The following is a 21,537-nucleotide window of genomic DNA, read 5'->3' on the forward strand; positions in this document are numbered from 1 at the left end:
ATGAAATAGTGAGCCATGGGAGGCCGAGGTGGGTGGATCACGAGGTCAGGAGATCGAGACCATCCTGGCTAACACGGTGAAACCCTGTCTCTACTGAAAATACAACAAAATTAGCCGGGTGTGGTGGGAGGTGCCTGTAGTCCCAGCTACTCGGCAGGCTGAGGCAGGAGAATGGCGTGAACCCAGGAGGTGGAGCTTGCAGGGAGCCGAGATCGCACCACTGCACTCCAGCCTGGGTGACAGCGAGACTCCGTCTCAAAACAAACAAACAAAAAATAGTGAGCCACTTGAAGATCCATTAACAAAGGTCAAATTACCTCACGTGTTCATACATGGCCTTGAGGGTTTCAATGCATCGCAGAGCTAAAGTCTAGGAGCACTTGATTCAGGAGGGTGGGGGGTGGAGAGGAGGATTGTGCAGTTACTAATTCCTGAGGGTTCCTCAGAGCAGTCAACTAATTTGGCACTAAGCCCCTGCAGGCTCAGGGGCAATGGGAATCTGGCCTTCTGCCCTGAGACCGCTCACAGTCTTGGTGGGGAGACAGGACCAAGGCCTGTGGAACTGGTAAATGTAATAACGGTAAGAACCAGTATCCAAGAAAGTGGTCCAGTGGTGATGGCCCATGAAAAATCATAGAAATTAGGAGAAGGAAGAGATCAGGTGAGCTAGAGACAGCAGGGAAGATCTCAGACATATGAATCAACACAATGAAAACTAAAGAAATTAGAAGTGATCAATGAGTGCAAGGGAAAACGAGGGGGCTGGTCTGTAGGAAGGTGAAAGACCACCCATTCACAATCCTCCAGACTGGGTTCCGCATGGATGCTTTGTATGGTGACCTGTTTCACCAGCAAATAACTCCATCAGATATGCATACTTATTCCCCTGTTGCCAATGAGGGACCTGAGGTCTAGGTCTAGTTACTTAACCTAAGCCTATTAGTTCTACAGCTGGGAAGCATGGAAACTGAGTTTCGTGTTGTTTCTCTAACTCCAAAGCTTCCATTCTTTCCAAAAGTGCTGATTGCGCTGAGGAAGAATGGCAGATGAGGTTGTATAGACCACGCTGTGGGAAGCTTGGAAGTCAGAAAAAAATGTCTATTCATGTCACGGTTGGGGCAAGTTCCTGGAAGGATGGAAACGTACCACTTGATCCCCTAAAGTGGAGCAAATACTGATCTGATTGGTCCAACGAAGAAATAGTTAAAATCAAGTGAACGCTAATGGCCAACAGTTATTGAGTGCTACCTTTCACCAGGCACTGCCCCCAAGAACTGCGCATGCTCAAGGCAACTCTTCAAGCGGGTTCCCATTATCAACCTGCATTTTACAGTGGGGCAACTGAGGCACGGAGAGGTCAAGTTACTTCCCCAGGGTGGCTTGGATGATAAGTTGCAGGGTGGAGACAGCAGGCAGTCTGGTGAGAGTCGAGGCTCTGGAGGCCTTTCATTGATATGCTTCTCATTAGGGAGGCTCTAGCCTAGTGAAAAGGCCATTCATTCATTCATTCATTCGTTTGGTGACTCATCAACCAGTATTGACTGAGCATCTATCAAGTATCAAACAACACACCAGCTGTGGGAATATGAGGCCAAGGAAGATTCCCTAACCTCATGGAGTTTACGTGACAGCGAAGGCGCAGCTTATGACGACTCACTTTATACCAGGACTGCCTACTCCATACACATCTGATAATTATCATTATCCCTCCTTTTTTTTCCAGCTGGAAAATACAAAGGCTCAAGGGGAAAAGTGAATTGCCAGGATCCCATCTTGGGCTCCTCTCACTCAAACGCCCCCCTGGACTGCTTGCCACCTCCAGTGTTCTCAGTGGTCCCTTGTCTCCCATCCACCCATTTGTAAGCTCTGGGTAATTCTCTCTCTCAGGCATCCTCCCTTCTTCATTCTCCTGTCCTTCCTGTTCATGGCCACTATGCCCAGATTTGAGTTTAGGAATTGGGTTAAGTCAAGAGGTATCTTAAGTCTCTATCCTCTTTCTATCACATGAAATGTGAGGAAGAAGGTTTCTGCCTCCTAAAAGGAGAGAATCACAGCCTTCGTCTCCTTGGACACTGTCAGTTTCCCCAAGGGGCCCTTGGGATACTCACTATTCATCCATTATTCACAAATATTTATTAAGCACCTATTCTGTGCCAGACGCCATGGTTGGTCCACAATGCTTGGTACACAAATTTGCCTGGTGCACAAATGCTTGGTACACCATGCTTGGCACACAAATTTAACCTGACTCCTGCCTCAAGAAGCTTTATCTGCATTTTAAATGTCTGTAGTTTGGTGGAACAGATGGCTGGTCTTGAAAATTGAGTCAAAAACTGTCTTGTGTGGCGAGGCAGGACTGAAGAACTGCCATCATAAGCCGTGTGCCTGCTGCAAGCTGTGTTTCTTCTGGCTGGTTGGCCCTGAGTCTCTTGGAGATTGACCACAAGGATATCAAGCCAGCATTTAACAGGGCGCAAAGGCCGAGACTGGGAGACATCCCAGGGAATTGGGGAAAATAAACACGTGGAGAAGGGAAGAGTGACAGGCAGCTTGAAAGACCCGAAAACTCGCAGCGCTGCCAATGCTACTTAGGGCTGCCAGAGCTCCCCTGGGCAGGAGCTGGAAACAGGGCTCTTAATGGCTGTGATATTGAGAGAGTTCTCACTTAAAAGAAGAGGTGCTTTTGATGCCTGACAGTCCAGAGCCGTTTCTCTACTTTAATCTCTGGTTCTAATTTAAATTCCTATGCACAGTGGCCTTATGAAGTCCCCGCTATTCCAGCATGAGGGTGAGAGAGTGGCCCTTGGTCCTGGGAGAAGAGGAAGGACCAATACAGAAAGGAACCACCATGGCCTGGGCTGCTTGCTCCCCCTCCCCTGCCTCTCTGGCTGACAATGGCCGCTGCTCTCAGCCTGCAGGCTCCTACCTTCACACCGCAGCACAGCGCTGTTCCAGACCACGCTGCCCTCCTTCAGGACGCAGGTGATGGTCTCTGAGCCCTGAGTCCCAAGGAAGCCTTCATCACAGAGGAAGGAGATGGAGCTGCCCAGCTGGAGGCTGTCCCCAAACCGTTTGCCATTTACTGGAACGCCAGGATCCGGGCACTCGTTGTGTCGGAAGGCTGTGTAGATGGAGTTCAAGAACATGATCAGACATTGCTGGAGTAGAGAAGAATCCCCAAAGAAAATTAGCTTCCTTGGGATGGTAAACCCTAGAACTCCACCACTTCCCCAAGAACTTGCCATGTTGGAGGGAGAGCTAGACATTCTAGGACCTGGGCATTAAGCAGGTGCTCATTAAACTTGATTTCCTGCCTTCCCGAGCACCTAATCCCGCTGCATTCTAATGGACATTTATAGATCAGGCAATAAGCTAAGTGTTTCTGCTGTTAGCTCACTTACACCATATAATGATTCTATGAAGTAGATCTTGTTACCCTACTTTACAAATGAGGAAACTGAGGCTCAGTGTAGTTAATGAGCTGATCTGTCTCCACAATGTCAAATCCATTCCAAGTTTCCGTAACTTCAGACAGTTATGGGATCACTTCTGCTTGAGGTGAGCTGGACTCTAAATCCTGTGACGCTAATAGACTCTAAGCATCATAAAGGAGGTGCCCTAGAATTAACCCTGTCTGAAGCTATTTCCTTTATTTCCTTGCCTATTGTCAGGGCTGCCTCTCACTCTACCCAGGCAATTGAAAATGCAGAGAGTGGGGAGAGGACAGAGTCAGAACACTGTAGATTTAATCGTGCTTTGCCTCTTATTCATTACATGGTCCTGGACAACTTATGCAATTCTGATGAGCCTCAGTTTCCTGACTGATAATATGGAGATCATCCTTCACTTGCAGGGTCATTCTGAGATCGAAATAAAATGAAAGTTGATATGAATATGAGAGTGGCGATCGTTTGGCGAAGCACGTGACAGATGGTAAGTGCTCACTGAAGATGAGTTCCCTTCCTTCTTCCCTCCTCTGCATGGGAAGATACTCTTTCCTGCTCAGTCTCTACCAAGCACGTTCCCTGCCTTCCTCCCGCAGGGGTGCCACAGTTCTCTCATTAAATGTCTCTGAAGCCAGGCTCTATTTTCACCCCTGTTGTTCTGAGGATGGCAGCTTTCCATTGGAGACCAGGATCCATGGCTGCATGGGTATGGGCCACTTGAAAAACAATTTCTTGGCCTCTGAAATTCCATAGTGATAGAAACATTTGCACATTCAGAAACAGCAGTGGCCCTGGAGGCTGTTGGATCTTGCTAGAGGCGAGAGGCCTGCAAACCAGACCCTTCCCATTGCAGATGAGGTAAGGGAGCCTCTGATGTGGAGATGACTGTGATGATCCCATGCGGGGCTTCAGTTGAGTGCCCAACACCCTTCCATTTGAACGCCTGGGGCAGCCCAGACTTGAGTCTCTCAGCCTTTCTTCGTTGGAAACTATGACCATGAAGTCACCCTGACATTTAGAAATATGGTGTGGGGAAAAAAGTGTTGCTTGGGGCCCAGAAGTCCAGGCATTTTTCTTTCAAACCCATCAGTCATACACATGTAGGCACAGATACACACACCCACATATGAGCACACACACCCACATATGAACACACACATGCATGCGCGTGCACACACACACACACACACACACACACACACACACACACACACGCAAATGCACATAGCAGGAATATGGAGCTATTTCCAACATCTGGGAGCAAAAGCTCTGAGTCAAGGACCCACTTCTCCCTGTGTACCTTTCCGAACTCAGTTTTCTGGCATGTGAAAGGGGTAGATCTTGCTTTATGGAGCTTTTGTTGTGAGGCTTCCAGTGATGACTGTTGAGTGCTCAGCACCAGGTTCAGCCCACAGTAGGTGCTCAATGGATGGCAGCTACTGTCATTGTTGTTCATTATGTTCCATGTGGAAGAGGAATTAGCCTTGTTACCAGGAGTTCTAGGGGTGGAAGTGGGACCACTGATCCTTGTTACAGGGACACAGATTTCATGTCAACATAAGTTGACTTGAAATCTAGAGTGCCTGCTAGCTACGGAGAGAGCTGTCTGGGGAGGCAAGCTCCCTGACACTGGGCAAATTCAAGCTCATCCTCAGTGATCAACATTTGGGATGTACGAGGAGATTAAAGTCCTGTGGGAGAGACTACAGTAATTCCCTGACACTTGGCCATGGACAATTGTTTCACTGACTGCATCCAGATCGCCTCAGAAACCTACCAAAAATGTAGATTCTGGGGCCCCATCCCTCTAGTGATTCTAATTCAGCAGGTCTAGGATGAGGCCCAGATTTTTAACAATTATTTCTATCAATCCATCCAACTGTCTATTTATATAAATGCATAGAAAACTATGTGCTATCTGTAATAGCGTCCACCAGTTGTTGGCAAGGATCATTTCTGGCTGGAGGGATTTTGGGTGGTGGTTAACATCTCTCCTTTGACCTGTCCCATGTTTTGAGTATTTACAAATTGGATATGTATCATTTTTACAATGGTAGAGAGACCTTGGAAAGAAATACGAGTAAGAGCTATCCTCAAGTTAGTCTGCTGCCCTCATGATGAAGCTCAGCCCCTGGGCCATCAGCTGCCTCCTCCTCCCAAGTTCCCACTCAGTGTCCACACATGCTGCAAACCCACAAGAGTTCTTGGCCCTCACCATCCTGGATAAGTGTGCTCCCCAGGATACCTCTTATCCCTGTTCTTCCCACTCCGCCAGGGCAAGAAAAAGCATTTACTCATTCATGGATCCTTCCATTCCGTAAACATTTGCTGATCCTTAGCACACACCAGGCCCTGTGCTGGGCCGAGGGATATAAAGATAAGGAATGCATATTCGCTCCTTTCTAGTTTGAAGCAGCACGGTCAGTGCTAGACTAGGAAGGTTAGGAAAGACAGAACTAGGCTCTCCCTCTGCTTCTTCCTGCCCACAGGGGATGAAACAGGAATGCCCTGGAGGAGACATGCCCCCAGAAGGTTGATTGTGTCCTGAAGAAGAGTGGTGAGGGGAATGGAATGGGCTTTACCTGGCTGGTCTCTTGGAATCGGGGGTCCCAAGTGGCCCACCAGGTAAGCACCTAATGTCTTCAGTCCAACTGGACTCCAGAGATAGGTGGAAAACAGAGGTAAGGCCTTTATGCCAAGGTGGGAAGGGGGTTGGGAGATCTGTGTTTGTGGGCATGGAGCAGAGCTTGCACTGGGGACTTGCCCTCCACAAGCAGCCTCTGGGAAAGGATCTAGTTAATTGCTCAGATGGACCAACCTCCAGCCTCACTTGACTGTCATCAGCCAAGTCCACTGGATTTATAGCTTCTTACGACCTGATAACCACTTCTTGCTATCTTTGGTGGCTTGCTATTTCTAGTCTCCAAGCTTCTGCCCCCCGCCACCCCCTCTGTAACCACGAGATACAGAAATAAAAATAATCACTGCTGAGTTTAGGCCGCTTCTAGAGAAGGGGCCCAGGATTGAAACTGGAGGTGGCAACTTTCAGATGGTGGCCCTGAGAGGGGCTATGAGGAAATTCCCTAAGAGTTGTCCCCAATAAGTCTGGGAGCCCAACAGAAGTGTTGCTCCAAAGCTTTGATTCTGATTTGACTATGGGAATGGGAACTGGGCAAAGCAAAGTGAGCAGCCCCGCAAGGAACTCAGAGGTCAGCAGGAGGCAGGCATTCAGGGATTTGGGAGAGCACCTCAGAGAGGGCATCAGAAACCAGTGAGAATGATAGAGGCTTTCTTTCTCTTGGACCCTCCCTAGTTCTGGTTGGGTCTTGTAGGATGGGGAAGGTTGGGGCAAAAACGAGGTTCCAGGTTCCTTTTACATTATATATCACAACTATGGGAGATAAATGCCCTTCAGAGAGGGACTTCCAGAAAAGAGCACCCTGCCTGGCAGCCAGTGCTTTATGCCCTTTCTTGGTCATGCTGGGAGCTCCATGCCTGGGCACTGCAGCCCTGCAATGCCCTGGGAACTGCCCCATCCACACCCCCTCCTCCCTCCATGGGAGCACCTTCGATCATCTTCAGAGGCAGACACTCAGAGGGAGGGCCAGCTGGTGACAGACGGAGGACTCACTGGTAAAAGTGATGTTGAAGCCCCTCTTCCCTGTGGAGTGGTCAGTCTGGAACTCGAGACGGGCCACATGGCCACTGCTTGTGATGGAGGAGGGAAGCTGGTTTCCTGAGAAGGTGCCCAGGATGGGCGCCTCGGCGGTGGCCCCATCCTTGATGACCAGGAAATCAAACTGAGGCTCCACGTCAATGTCGTTGAAGGCCAGGTGGATGCGGCTCTCAGGCCTGGCCAGGATGAGCCAGACACAGTGGAGGTGGTTGCCATAGTCCTCTGGGTAGTTGGGAGACAGGACAACCCCAGACGGGCTGGTGAAGTTGAAGAAGCAGGAGACTGCAAGAGAAGAGCAGTGGAGGTCAGTAAGCATCCCCAACATTCTGCCTGCGCCACTGAGGGCTGGCAGGGGGAACATCTTCTTAGTCTAAAAAGCAATAGAAAGAAAGAGTGGCACAAGGGTTGGGCTGGACTGGCTGGGCTCTGAGCTCCACACGGGGAGACATGCTGGGCTCCATGCTGGACTTAGCAATGGGTAGGGCCCCTTTGGCAAAAGGCAGACATGGCAGAAGTGGTCTTTTCTTGGCCCCTCTCCCCTGGTCAGCACGCTCACCTAGGCAGTGTCTTCATGCTTTGGGTCCCTTGGGTGGGGCAAAGCCATAACTCAAGCCTAAGTGTAGAGTCACAGTCCCTGACCCCTCTCAGCTGGGTTTACAGCAGTAGGAAAGGACATTGCTTCATGACACAGCGGTGCTAATTCCCCAGGTGGTAACTGGGTGGAGACAGTCCAGGACCGTTTGTCTCCTTCAAACATTTTTGATGGAAAAATGATAGGTGTGCCATGGGATTCTGACAACCCCAAGATACCACGCTATGCTGAAGAGGTGCCAGGAGCACCATCTTTCAGAGACCAAAACTTCTGAAGAAACTGGGGGAGGGAGGTGACAGCATCCACTGTGATCCCTGTCTACGTCCTGTTCTCTCTCCCCTATTTCACCCTAAGGATCTACCCTTCCGAAAACCCTTATTTTAAGCTATTTTCATGCCAACTACTAGCAGACCCTGGAATAAGAATAGGCAAAGAAAGTGCTGTAAATGAGAAAAAAAAAATACTAGAACAAAATTATAAAAGAAAATAATAAAATGAAAAAAAAAATCACAACGCCTATGACACAGGAAAAATATCAATATTGAATTAGAACCTTTATAATTATCTAAGAACATCACCAAGATGAGTAAAGAGAGTGCTTATAGGATTCATATGAAAGAAAATGGAATTAATATGACAACACAGTCCATTTCAATAGAAAAAATAAAGAAAAAATATAGAATCCAATATTGTTGAGGCTTCATGGAATCTCATACATGCATTTATTGCCAATTGCAGAGCAAAACTGATATGATCCTTTTTGAAGGGAGTATATAAGTTGTTATCCAGAGCCACAGAACTACTCAAAGACTGACTCACTAATCTCTAGGAATTAATTCAAAAGCAAAAGAGCCACCTAGCCAAAGATGTTTACAATGACATAATTTTATTATAGAGGAAAAATGTGAACAAACTATATGTCAGCCCAATAATGTGAGGTAAATTATAGCCTTTAATGTGATACAGTTTGACTGCAATCATTAAAGTGATAAATATGACCCTGTAGAAAGAATGTGAAACATAATTTTAAATAAAGCAGTAGATCATAAAATTATATGTGCGCTTTTGATTATAGCTATTAAATATTTGTTTATATATGGATAAAGACTGGACATGAGCCCCCAAATAAAAACTGTATCAGGGTCGTAGGCGTTCAAAATGAAACAACATTTAATTTTTCTGATTGCAAAAATGCTGTAGGTTCATTCTAAACATCTTTTAATATATACAAGTATAAAAAAGGTAGTTCCAAATATGGATAAACATTTAAGTCCATTTATAACATTTATATAGATGTTTGGTGTTAATTAAATTGGTATTTAAGTGAGTAAAATATTTGACTTACTAAATGTAATGATGCTAAGATGAAAAATAATAAAATCATGTTTGCCAAAGGGGGGAAAACATTAAAACAAAAAAATTGGTGACTCCTTGTGATGAGTTTAGTTTTGATTCTCCCTGACTCTGCCCAGCTCCCCCTTTTCTGCATTAAGTATTTCTTTTCCAGTCTGCAGCTGTAAAAGCCCTCCCATGCAATTCAGCAAAGTAAGCCTGGTTCTTAAGACACATTCAGTCTCATCCCTGTAATCCATGTATATTTTAAGTATAGAAAGAATTCAAGCCAAGGGGAGAGAAGGACATGAAAAAGCTTTTAGGTAATGCAATATATAGTTAATGGCAATTATTAATATATATCATTGAGGGTTTACTAAGAGTAGACACCATTCTAAGCACTTTCGTCAATTACTCAATTTAACCGTCACTAGAACGCTACGAGGTAGGTATTGTTATTAACCCCATTTAAAGATGAAGACACTGAGGCACACAGAGGTTAAGTAATGCAGGGCCAGTAAATGGTAGCACCAAGGCCAAATCAACGCAGGCTGATACTAGAGACCAAGCTCTTACTAACCCGCCAGCGCTGTCTCTCAGTATGAGAATAACACTTCCCACCGGGCCTATGTGACTGTGGAGTCTTAGAAGGTGTTCCTCGAATCTGCTGAAGATTCATCTGTCGACTGGAAATATTACATTAGCACTGAATTGGGGGTCTCTAGGCTGGACATGGATGCCCCCACACAGCCATCTTGTCTCCAGCTTTGTGGGAGTTCAGTTGGGAACATAATGCAAATAATGAGGAATCAAAACCCAAAGGCAAAGACCTTGAAGACAGAGGGGGCAAATCGCAGGGCCTGCTGAGCAAGTCCAAGGCAGATGAAGACAAAGAAAGGTGCTACAGTTTCAGAGGGAAGATGGTCAGGGGCACTGTGAGTATGTGAGCAAATAAACTTACTGCAGAGGAGTATTTAATTAATAAGGCTTGAGCCCCTCTCCCCGCCTCCATCACTCTATCAGTGTATTATTTTTTCTCTAGAACATTTTACCAGGATTGCCATGTTGCAAAGCTCCAGGGGCACCATTTTGGAATTTCAGCAGCTATACGTGATAGCTCTGCTTATCATTCTCTAAAATTATCTTGTTTACATGTTTAGCTGTTGATGGTCAGTCCTTCCCTCTCCCCATCACATACACAGATCTTCCACGACAGCAGAAATCTCATCTGATTCTGCTGAATCCTTAGTGGCTCCCACAATGCCTGGCACATTGTAGGTGCTCAACCAATATTTGTTGAATGAATCAACGAGTACCTAATGGTTGAAACCGTTCTGAAAGAAGGTGACATGAACATGTGAGTCTCATAACCCCATCCCACTCCAAATCTCAACCAACAGATTGACCAAAGTCTGTACAAATATTAATAGATGGATACCTGTGTCAACTCTGGAAAATAGAGAAAAATACTGTGCTGTAACCATCCATGTATTTATCTTAGACATAGTACAGATGTGCCCCTAAGTAATTTACAGTGGAAAAGGGTATGAATGAGCCAAGTTGTTAAACAGCAAAGGCAACAGAAAGCTGCTCTTAAATATCAAAGGCCTCAAAAAATGTCCTACTCGCATCCACTCAAAGATGTCTCCTATCCAACCAAGAGATGAATTTAAACAACAAATTCAAGTAGGATAAAGTTATGGTTAACAAAAAGCATAAAAAAAGATTGACAATGAGCAAATAAACCAATATGGCAATGAATTTAAATAATGTATGTAAACATAGTTATAAAATGAAATGCAAGTGTAACAAATATTCCTTGGAACAGAAAATATAAGACATTATCCCTGCCCAAACTCTAGGGTAGAATATTCCAGATTATACTGACACAAAGAGTAAAGTTGGAGCAAGGAGATATGCTAATTTGCTCATCTTGCAAGAAATCCTGTTTTGTAGTTTCTGTGGTTAATTAGAGAAATATAGGTTGGAGCATGCTTTTAAAGATGTTAGGTGTAATTAGTAATAGAATATGAAATAGCTTATCTTCAAAACTACCAAAGGGGAAAAAGCAAAGCAGTCAGTTCAGGGAGGAAAAAAAGAAATTCAAAGGAAACAACAAGGAAGCATGGGGTAGCGGGGTTGTTATGTAAGACGCTTTAAAAAAGATAAAACATCATTTATGACAATAAATGTATACAGGTTAATCTCCTAGTAATATATAACCCTCTCTTTGGGACAAAACACACAGCTAAGACAAAGTGACTCTGAATAGTCAAAAGTAAAGGAACGGGCCAAGATAGCTCAGGCTTTACATTGGAAGAGTGTTGTAATTTATCAATACGAGTCTCAAATATTCCTATTTAATTGGTGGACTGGGCTCAGGGCATCACCGATTTTAAAAAGTTCCCCAGGTGATCCCAAATTGCAGCCAGGGTTTGAGAACTACTGGTGGAGGCAAATGTGAATAACAAAAAAGGAATTTTAATATTAATATCAGATCCTTGGATATTATATTACACCTGACTCTTGGATGATCCCTTTTTTATGCCAAGAGTTTTCTGGACAGCTACCAAGAGACATTTCTTACTATACCTGGAAGGACACAGGGCTGATAAACTGACATTCTTAGAACAAGAATGCGCCCTTATAAAGCTCTGTCTTCCATCTCGAGAGTACTCAGACCTGTTGCAACAAGGGCGGGAAGAGGAAGTGTGCGTTGTCCTACAAAGATCTAATCTCTCTTGCTCTGGAAAATTATGTATGCATGTTGTACTGTAATATGTCTGTAAGAAAATAGGAAGAGCCTGCTTCTCAGTGTCCCAAATGAGAGATTTTTAAAAAGTTGTAATTGGATCTCATCACCCTCAATCACCCAGGTTAAAAGAGGGAGATCAGGCACCTTCCTCCTTCAGAGTAGTGACCAGGCTGTGCTCATGGATCTTGACCTTGACTAAACTTTTCAGTCAGAAGCGTCAGACTGTTGACAAATAATAAAGGTGGGAAACTAACAAGTAGATGTGTAATTACTGTGCATTATATTAGGTTATTATTTAACATGAGCTTGAGGAGAAAATAAGAGGGGCTTGTTGAAGACCCCTCTTTTATTATGTTTTTCTTTTGGTGTTGTCACCAAACAAAGAGAGTTTTCAATAGTCCTGATAGAGACCTAATACAAAATCCAAATATCATATTTAAAACATGGATAATGAGCCCATTACAAAATAAAGATATGACAGTTATAATACTTTATGTCCAAAAGCATGAAAAGAGACAAAATAAAATATACTAACCTGAAATCAAGATCAAGATAAAAAGGATCTGAAAATATTATGAATGTGTATATTATATGAAACTCTGTAGTCTTCAAACAAGGAATACAAACTTCTTTACAGGAGCCCATGGACTATTACAAAATTGACCTTACATTAGGCTGTAAGAAAATCCCCATAAATCCCACCACAATGCAAAAACTGTTGGGCCACATTTTCTGTTCACAGTACAAATAAACTAAACGTCAATAAGAAAAGAACAAAGAATCCTGGCTAACATGGTGAAACCCCGTCTCTACTAAAAATACAAAAAATTAGCTGGGCGTGGTGGCGGGCACCTGTAGTGCCAGCTACTCAGGAGGCTGAGGCAGGAGAATGGTGTGAACCCAGGAGGTGGAGCTTGCAGTGAGCCGAGACTCCGTCTCAAAAAAAAAAAAAAAAAAAGAAAAGAACAAAGGAAAATCCATAATCACTTAAAAATTCATATAACTCTTTCCAAATAAGTTCCTGAGTTCAGTGAGGAAACAAAGCTGTCAATACAGACTTCTTTTTTTTTTTTTTTTTTGAGACAGAGTCTCGCTCTGTCGCCCAGGCTGGAGTGCACTGGTGCAATCTCAGCTCACTGCAAGCTCCGCCTCCCGGGTTCACGCCATTCTCCTGCCTCAGCCTCCCGAGTAGCTGGGACTACAGGCGCCCGCCACCACGCCCGGCTAATTTTTTGTATTTTTAGTAGAGACAGGGTTTCACCATGTTAGCCTGGATGGTCTCAATCTCCTGACCTCGTGATCCACCCGCCTCGGCCTCCCAAAGTGCTGGGATTACAGGTGTGAGCCACCGCGCCCGGCTGATACAGACTTCTTATAATGATGATGATACTAGACCAAAGCTGTAGTAAGGAGAAAATTCATAGCTTTATTCATGATTAAACAATAAAGAAATAAAATATGTGTAATTAGTGTTTATACTTAAAAAGTTACCAAAAGAATAACTGAACATGATTAAGGAGAGAAGAGAGAATAAACTTAGAAAAGATGAAAAACAGAAAAAAAAAATTGGCTTCTGAAGAGATCAATAAAAATTTCTGATTGGTCTGCTCAATAAGTAGAAATAGAAAAGATAAATGTACGTAGAGATAGGAGGCTATAACACTAAGGTGATAATCCAGCTATAAAAGAATAGTATACGTAACGTATGAAATATGGATAAGATGGAGAATTTCCTAGAGAAATTTGAATTACCAAAATTAGCATGAAGGGAAAAACCTGAGGAAACTGGAAAATACTTAGTGGGTAGGTGGTTTCATGGCCAGTGCTTCAAAACTAAAAACAAACTTGTAATAGCCATGCTATTTAAATTGATTTTGATACAATACTCCCATAACAATGATATGTATGATACACACACAATGACACACCTACAGTATAAAACATCCTTCATGAAACGTGCTAGAAAATCCATTTCAGCCCTACAACAATAAGCCAACATGACCTATACAACAAAAACAACAAAACTGTACTGATAGGAAGAAAACAAATTTTTAATGGAGAGACAAACTATGTTCCTGGGTGAAAATAATTCATATTACTAAGATGAAAAGTGTCCTTAAATCATGGTACAAATTTAACACAATTCCAGGCACGATCTTTTTTTTTTTTTTTTTTTTTCTGGAGCCTAAAACCATTGCAAGATCCATCTGTTGGTAAACAGGTGAAAACAGCCAAGCTCTCGTTGAGACAAATAAGGAATAATAGCATATAAGGTGCTAGTTGGCATTCTGAGAGCTTCCTGTATCTCAACTCATTAACTCTCACAGCAACCCTCTGAGATGGGTACTATTATTAACCTACTTTACAGAGACAGACGCTGAGTCCAAATGTTAAATTAACCTGCCCACAGTCATACAGTCACTGTAGATGATAGAGCTGGGAAGATGAACCAGTCACATCAATACCAGAGCCCAGGCTCTCAACCATGACACCTACTTCTTCCTAGTGGAGGAAGGGCTTGATATTAAATACTAAAACATATTATAAAGCTGTAATAATATAATTTATACTATATTGACTTCAAAAGAGAGATCAACAGAGCTGGAAAAGAAAGTCCAGAAAAGGAACCAAAAATATATGATGAAGGGGGCTTTTCAAATTAGCAGAGAGAGGGTTGATTGATCAATACATGATGCTAGAACAAATGGCTAGCCAGTTAATGGCAAAATTAGATCCACACTTCATTCCATGTACCAGAGAAGTCCTAGAAGAAAATATAAGGAATATTTGTATAATGTTGGGGGTAAGGAAGGACTTTATTAGTATTACAGCAAAATTAGATATCATAAGGGAAATTTTAAACTACAGAAATGGAAGGTTTTAGATGTCAGAATCACCATAAACAAAAGCTGAATGATGAGAGACAAATGGAGAGAAAATATGTGCAAGTTACTACATTTAAATATTTACTATCCTTCATCTATAAAGAATTGGAATTTGATAGGAAGATGTACACTCAACATAGAAATATTGGCCAAGGAAATTAAGAGGCAACCAACAAAGAATAAATAAAGTTGGTTAATAAAGAGATGAAAAAACATATAATATTATTAGAAAACAAAAACTTAAAACAACAGAGCTTTTTTTTTGTTTTTTTTTTTTTGAGATGGAGTCTCACTCTGTCACCCAGGCTGGAGTGCAGTGGCGCAATCTCGGCTCACTGCAAACTCCGCCTCCCAGGTTCAGGTCATTCTCCTGCCTCAGCCTCCCGAGTAGCTGGGAATACAGGTGCATGCCACTACGCCCGGCTAATTTTTTTTATTTTTAGTAGAGACGGAGTTTCACTGTGTTAGCCAGGATGGCCTTGATCTCCTGACCTCGTGATCCGCCCGCCTTGGCCTCCCAAAGTGCTGGGATTACAGGCGTGAGCCACCACGCCTGGCCGTGACAGAGCTGTTGAGTTGGCAAAAAAAAAAAAAAAAAAAAAAAAAAAAAAAAAAAAAAAAAAAAGATGGCATGGAACTTTTTGAGAGAAAAGAGACAAGCTGGCAGGGCAGATACGGACCAAGCAGTCAAGAGTAGGAGAAAACACAGGAGAGTGGTGTCATACAGACAAGGAAAGAGGGTTTCCAGAAGGAGGAAGGGCCATCTGTTTTGAAAGACTGCTGAGCACCATGTATCATCTTGGCTGAAAATGATCCACCGGGTTTCAGCAACACGAGACTCATTGGTGAGTTTGGTGAGAGCAATTTCAGAGACGTGGTGGACTCAGAAGTTAGAATGGAGTTGGGTAACGGGGTATTGGGAGGTGAGAAACGAACACAGCAAGGGTACATAGACATCCTACTACAGAAGTTTGGGTATGAAAGAGACTTAGAGAACCTGCAAGGAGATGAAGGTGTGAAGACAGATGCTTTTTAAAATTATTATTATTGAGACAGAGTCTCACTTTGCTGCCAGGCTGGAGTGCAGTGGCACAACCTTGGCTCACTGTAACCTCTGCCTCCTGGGTTCAAGCGATTCTCCTGCCTCAGCCTCCTGAGTAGCTGGGACTACAGGTGCGTGCCACCATGCCCAGCTAATTTGTTTTTTTTTTTTTTTTTTTTTTTTTTTTTTTGTATTTTTAGTAGAGATAGGGTTTCACCATGTTGGCCAGGATGGTCTTGATCTTTTGACCTTGTGATCTGCCTGCCTTAGCCTCCCAAAGTGCTGGGATTACAGGCATGAGCCACTGCGCCCAGCCAAAATTTTTTTTTCATTTTGTTTTTTGTTTTTGTTTTTTTTTTTAGATGAGAGCAGTCTAAGAAAATTTCAATGTTGATGGAATGCAACTGGCAGAAGGGAAGTGGCTGAAGAGTTAGCAGAAGGAGGAAGAATTATTTGAAGCATAAGGTTCTTGAAAAGGTGAGGAAGAATTTATAGCTAAATGTATTAAACAGTGGATTGCAACCCATTATTAGCTGGTCATAAATTTCATGTTAAGAAACTAAATGAACAAAAAACAAACAAAAAAATGGTTTGGTTTTTTGTCTCCTCCAAATCTCGGGTTGAAATGTAATCCCCAGTGTTCGAGGTGGGGCCTGGTGGGACTCATGGGGACAGATCCGTCTTGAATGGTTTAGCACCATCCCCTTGGTGATGAGTGAATTTTTGTTCTGGTAGTTCACATGAAATCTGGTTTCTTAAGAGTGTGGCACCCCCACCCTACCTTGCTCCCACTTTTACCATATGATACGCTGGCTCCCTTTTGCCTTCTGCCATGATTGTAAGCCTCCTGAGACCCTCACCAGGAGCTGAGCAGATGTTGGTGCCATGCCTGTACAGCCTGCAGAACCATGAGCCAAATCAAACCTCTTTTCTTTATAAACTACCCAGCCTCAAGTATTTCTGGAAATACAAGAAGGGGCTAACATAGAAAATTGGTACCAGGGGTGTGGGATGTTACTATAAGATACCTGATGATGTGGAAGCAGCTTTGGAACTGGGTAACAGGGATAGGTTGGAAGAGTTTGAAGGTCTCAGAAGACAAGAAAGTGAGGGAAAGTTTGTAATTTCTTAGAGACTGTTTAAAGGGTTGTCACCAAAATGCTGATAGAAATATGGACAGTGAAGGCCAGGCTAACAGGTCTCAGATGGAAATGAGGAACTTATGGGGAATTGGTGTAAAGGTCACCCTTGCTACTCCCTAGCAAATAACTTGGCTGCATTAAGTCCATATCCTAGGGCTTTTTGCAAGTTTGAACTTCAGAGTGATGACCTAGGGTATCTGATGGAAAAAATTTCTAAGCAGCAAAGCATTCAAGAATTAGCATGGCTGCTTCTAACAGCCCATGATCAGAACAGGAGCAAAGGGATGACTTAACGTTGGGACTTACATTTGAAAGAGAAGAAAAGCATAAAAGTTTGGAAAATTTGCAGCCTGGCCGTGTGGTAAAGAAAGAATCTAAGCAGTCTATAGAGCAATGACTTGCTAGAGAGATTAGCATTACTGAAAGGGAGCCAAGTGCTAACATCCAAGACAATGGAAAAAAGGCCTTGAAGGCATTTCAGCAATCTTTGCAGCAGCCTCTCCCATCATAAGCCCAGAGGCCCAGGAGGAAAGAATGATTTCAGGGACCAGGCCTGGGGCATTGCTGTCCTGTGCAGCCTCAGAGCATCACTCCCTGCATCCTGGCTGCTCCAGCTGCAACCACAGCTCAAAGGGCTCCAGATACAGCTTGGGCTGCTGCTCTGGAGAGTGTAAGCTGCCATAAGCCTTGGCAGCTTTCATGCGATGTTAAGCCTGTGGGTGCACAGCATGCAAGCATGAAGAAGACTTGGCAATTTCTCCATAGATTTCACAGGATGCATGAGAAAGTCTGGGCACCCAGGCAGATGCCTGCTGCAGGGGCTGAGCCTTAACAGAGAACTTCTGCTAAGGCAGTGTGGAGTGGCAATGTGGGGTTGGAACCCCCACACAGAGTCCCACCAGCGAAGCGCCTGGTGGAGCTGCGGGAAGGGGGCTGCCACCCTCCAGACTCCAAAATGGTAGAGTCATGGCAAGCTTGCATCCTGAGCCTGGAGAAGCAACAGGTATTCAAGTCCAACTCATGACAGCAGCCACAAGGACTGCACTCTGCAAAGCTACAGAGGCAGAGCTGCCCCAGGCCTTGGGAGCTCACCCCATGCACCAATGTGCCCAGGATGTGGGATATGGAGTCAAGGATTATGTTGGATCTTTAAGATTTAATCTCTGCCCTGCTGGGTTTTAGAATTATGTGGGGCCTGTGACCCCTTTCTTTTGGCCAATTTCTCCCTTTTGAAATGAGAATGTTTGCCAAATGCCTGTACACCACTGTATCTGGGAAGTAAATAACTTGCTTTTGATCTCACCAGCTCATAGGTGGAAGGAATTCATCTTCAGAGAGCCTTTAGACTTAGGACTTTTGGGTTCATGCTGGAATAAGACTTTGGGGGACTATTGGGAAGGGATAATTGTATTTCACAATGTGAAAAGGACACGAGATCTGGGGAGCCAGGGGCAGAATGATACGGTTTGCATATTTGTCCTCTCCGAATAGCACATTGAAATGTAATCCTTAATGTTGGACATGGGGCCTGGTGGGAGGTATTTGGATAATGGAACCCCATTCTTCATGAGTGGCTTAGCATCATCCCCTTGGTTACAAGTGAATCCTTGCTCTGGTAGTTCATGCAAGATCTGGTTGTTTAAAAGAATATGGTACCTATCACCTACCCCACCCCCCATCTTGCTCCCACTCTTGCCATGTGATACACTGGCTCCCCTTTGCTTTCTGCCATAATTGTAAGCTTCCTGAGGCCCTCATCAGGAGCTGAACCGATCTTGGTGCCATGCCTGTACAACCTGCAGAACTATGAGCCAAATTCAAACTCTTTTCTTTATAAATTACCCAGCCTCAGAAATTTCTTTATAACAATGCAAGAATGGGCTAATAAAGGAAGACAATAGGAAATATCTGAGTTCAATGTAAGTAGTAAAGGTAAGTACTGCTTGTGAAATGTATGTTTCAATTATGTGCAAGTGTGTACAAAGTTACAAGGTAAACATACATTTCTCACTGTTATGTTAAAAGTTTTTAAAGGTTCCTTATTTAAAGCATAAATGGAGTTATGCTAAAAATTTTTGATGGGTAATTTATAGGGGAATTGGTTTTTGACGGGAGAAAGGATTGATCATCTATTATAAAAGGTGGGAAGAACAGAGGAAGGTTGAGGATGGGTATTGGTCTGTAGGCTTGGTGTCTTTAGTATTTGAAAATTGACAGTGTTGCCTGTGAGGTAGGAGTAAGGTGAGGAGAAGGGGCTGTTCATGGGTTCGAGCAGGGTAGTGAATGTTTGGGGTAGTTTCCGTGGAGAAATGGAGAAGAGAATGACTTGAGAAACACAGATGGATTGCTAGACACTGTCGTAAGCCTGACTGAGATTGGCGTTCGTGAATTTACAGCAGTGCCAGTTTGTCTGGTTGGGTGATTTTCTCCAGCAATGCTCACCCAAGCAGAAGTGGCCCAATCAGATTGTTCCTGCTTCAGTGTATGTATCTAGATAAGTAAACCGAGGCAGCTCTGCTGATTCAGCTATTGTTGAGCTGGAAGCAGAGGCCTCACAAACCCAACCTTAAATTTCTTTCACCTCTTTCTGCTCAGAAGCTCAGTGTATGTAAAGTTGTGTCTCAGTTATCTTAATGTCATCTCTGGCACTAGAGCTTGGTGAAAGTTATCATTTAACTGTGTTAGTCCCAAAGACACTGTGTGAGTTTCTCAAGGTCACCTGCATCAGGGCAAAGCTAGTTACTGGGCAGGGCTTACCCTTATCATAAACAAGATTAAGTTAACTTTAGGCTCCATTCTAAGGAGAATACTGAGGATGCAGTCTACAAACTCAGACACATTCCAAAAGGAGTATGAAGGATAAATGGGCAATACTGGCTGCACATTTCCTGAGCACATGTATGTCCTCCTAGATTCATATTTGATACACTCCAGTCCAAAAGCCATAAATTGTGCCCAAGTTATTTTTTCTTTAAAAATTGTTTTAGAGAAAAGGGGTCTCACTATCTCTAGGCTGCAGTGCAGTGGTGCAATCCTAGCTCACTGCAGTCTTGAACTCCTGGGCTAAAAGCGATCCTCCCACCTCAGCTTCCCAAGTAGCTGGGACTATAGGTGTGTGCCACTATGCCTGGCTAATTATTTTTATTTTTTTTTTTAGAGATGTGTGTGTGCGGGGGCGGAGGGGTCTCACTGTGTTGCTCACTCTGGTCTTAGACACCTGGCTTGTACTCAAGTTTTTGTGTTTCTTGTTTTTCTGCCCAGTTTCCACTTCTTGGACAGGTAGAATTTGAGCATTGGTGTTCTGAGACAAACTAGAAGGGAATTCACCAGAGCTAGCCCTCTCTCATTCCTAAGACACTTTGGTTCTTCCATAATACCTTCCCCAGGTTTTCCACCTGTAGCTCTGACCGTCCCTTGGCAGTCACTTGAAAGCTTTCCTCTCTACCTGACTTTTACCTTTTGAAACATGAACAGATCCATTTCAGGGTCATCTTCTCACTTGCTTGTCCTCTTTAGGGCACCTCATCCACACATAACTCCTAAATGTATGCCTCCAGGAAAGACATTTCTTCTGAGCGCCAGACCTGTGTATCCAGTGGTCTTTGAAATGTCTCCACCTAGCTCAAGTATTGATGGAGTGATGGAGCACCTGCTGTGTGCCTGTCACTATTCTAGGTATGGGATCAGCAGCCACCTAGATGGATAAGCAAGTCCTTAGCCCCTCTGAAGTTTACATTCTAAGAGGTGACGAAAAAAATAATGAATGGCATAGAGGTGGGCTGTTTTTAATAAGGCGGCAGGAATGGCCTATATGAGGAGGTGGCCTTTGGACTGCGGCCTGATGATAACGAACCAATCATTCTAAGGAAGGTTCACCGCAGGGGGAAAGACTTACAAGGGCAAAGGCCCTGGGGTGGGAATGAGCTTGGTGCATGTGAGGGACAGAAGGGAGGCCAGCATGGTAGGTAGAAGCAGGGTGATAGATGGAGCAAGGAACACAAGATGAACTGAAGAGGATGACAAGGTCTTTTAAAAATCATGAGAGTCAGTTTGGATTTTATCACAGCAACTTAAAATATGTCCACAAGTGAACTTTTTGTCTTCTTTGCCAAACTTGGTTCTCAGGGGCCAAGGTTCCCCAAACTTGGTTCTCAAGGGAACCAAGGTTCTCTGGGACCTGGAATGTCCCCTGGCATTAACAAATGACTCAGCCCTTCCATCACCCAGGTATAGGTTTGCCCTAGGCGCTCTTCTCACTCCCCACTCCTGCTTCCGTTATGCCACCGCCTCCAAAATAAATTCTAGTAACCCAAACCCTCCTACCACACTCCAGACCTGATGCAAAACTGTCTGATGTACATCCCTCCTGGAGATCCCACTGGCACCTCGAATGCACGTCCAGAATTGAACTCTTTATCTATTTTCCTAAGCCTCCTTCATTTCTTATCTCCATGAATGACAACAACCAGTTGCCTAAGCAAAATATGTCAACTCCTCTCCCTCGCTGTCATATTCAATCAGTAACTAACTTCTGTTGATTCTATCTCTTCAGTATCTCTTGTACTTGTCACATCCTCATCACATCCCTATTAAGTGGAGGCCCTCTTCCTACTGCCATAGTGTACCTGGTGTCCTATTTTAAATTTCACTCATTTTGAATCCATTCT

At 43.9% G+C, this 21,537-nt stretch overlaps 1 protein-coding gene across 13 annotated transcripts in view; it reads right to left on the bottom strand.

Moving 5' to 3' along the window:
* CSMD2 (CUB and Sushi multiple domains 2) overlaps positions 1 to 21,537 on the bottom strand; it is a 675,146-nt gene that overhangs the window by 252,961 nt on the left and 400,648 nt on the right. For all 13 annotated transcript variants that reach the window (XM_030823365.1, XM_030823367.1, XM_030823372.1 and 10 more), the window contains 2 exons: positions 7,078 to 7,404; positions 2,927 to 3,121 (listed from right to left, as the gene is read on the bottom strand). In XM_030823365.1, coding sequence (XP_030679225.1) covers positions 2,927 to 3,121; positions 7,078 to 7,404 — 522 coding nt within the window. The remainder of the gene's footprint in view (positions 1 to 2,926; positions 3,122 to 7,077; positions 7,405 to 21,537) is intronic.

This window comes from Nomascus leucogenys, chromosome 12 (assembly GCF_006542625.1).
Source record: "Nomascus leucogenys isolate Asia chromosome 12, Asia_NLE_v1, whole genome shotgun sequence".
NCBI classification, from domain to species: domain Eukaryota; kingdom Metazoa; phylum Chordata; class Mammalia; order Primates; family Hylobatidae; genus Nomascus; species Nomascus leucogenys.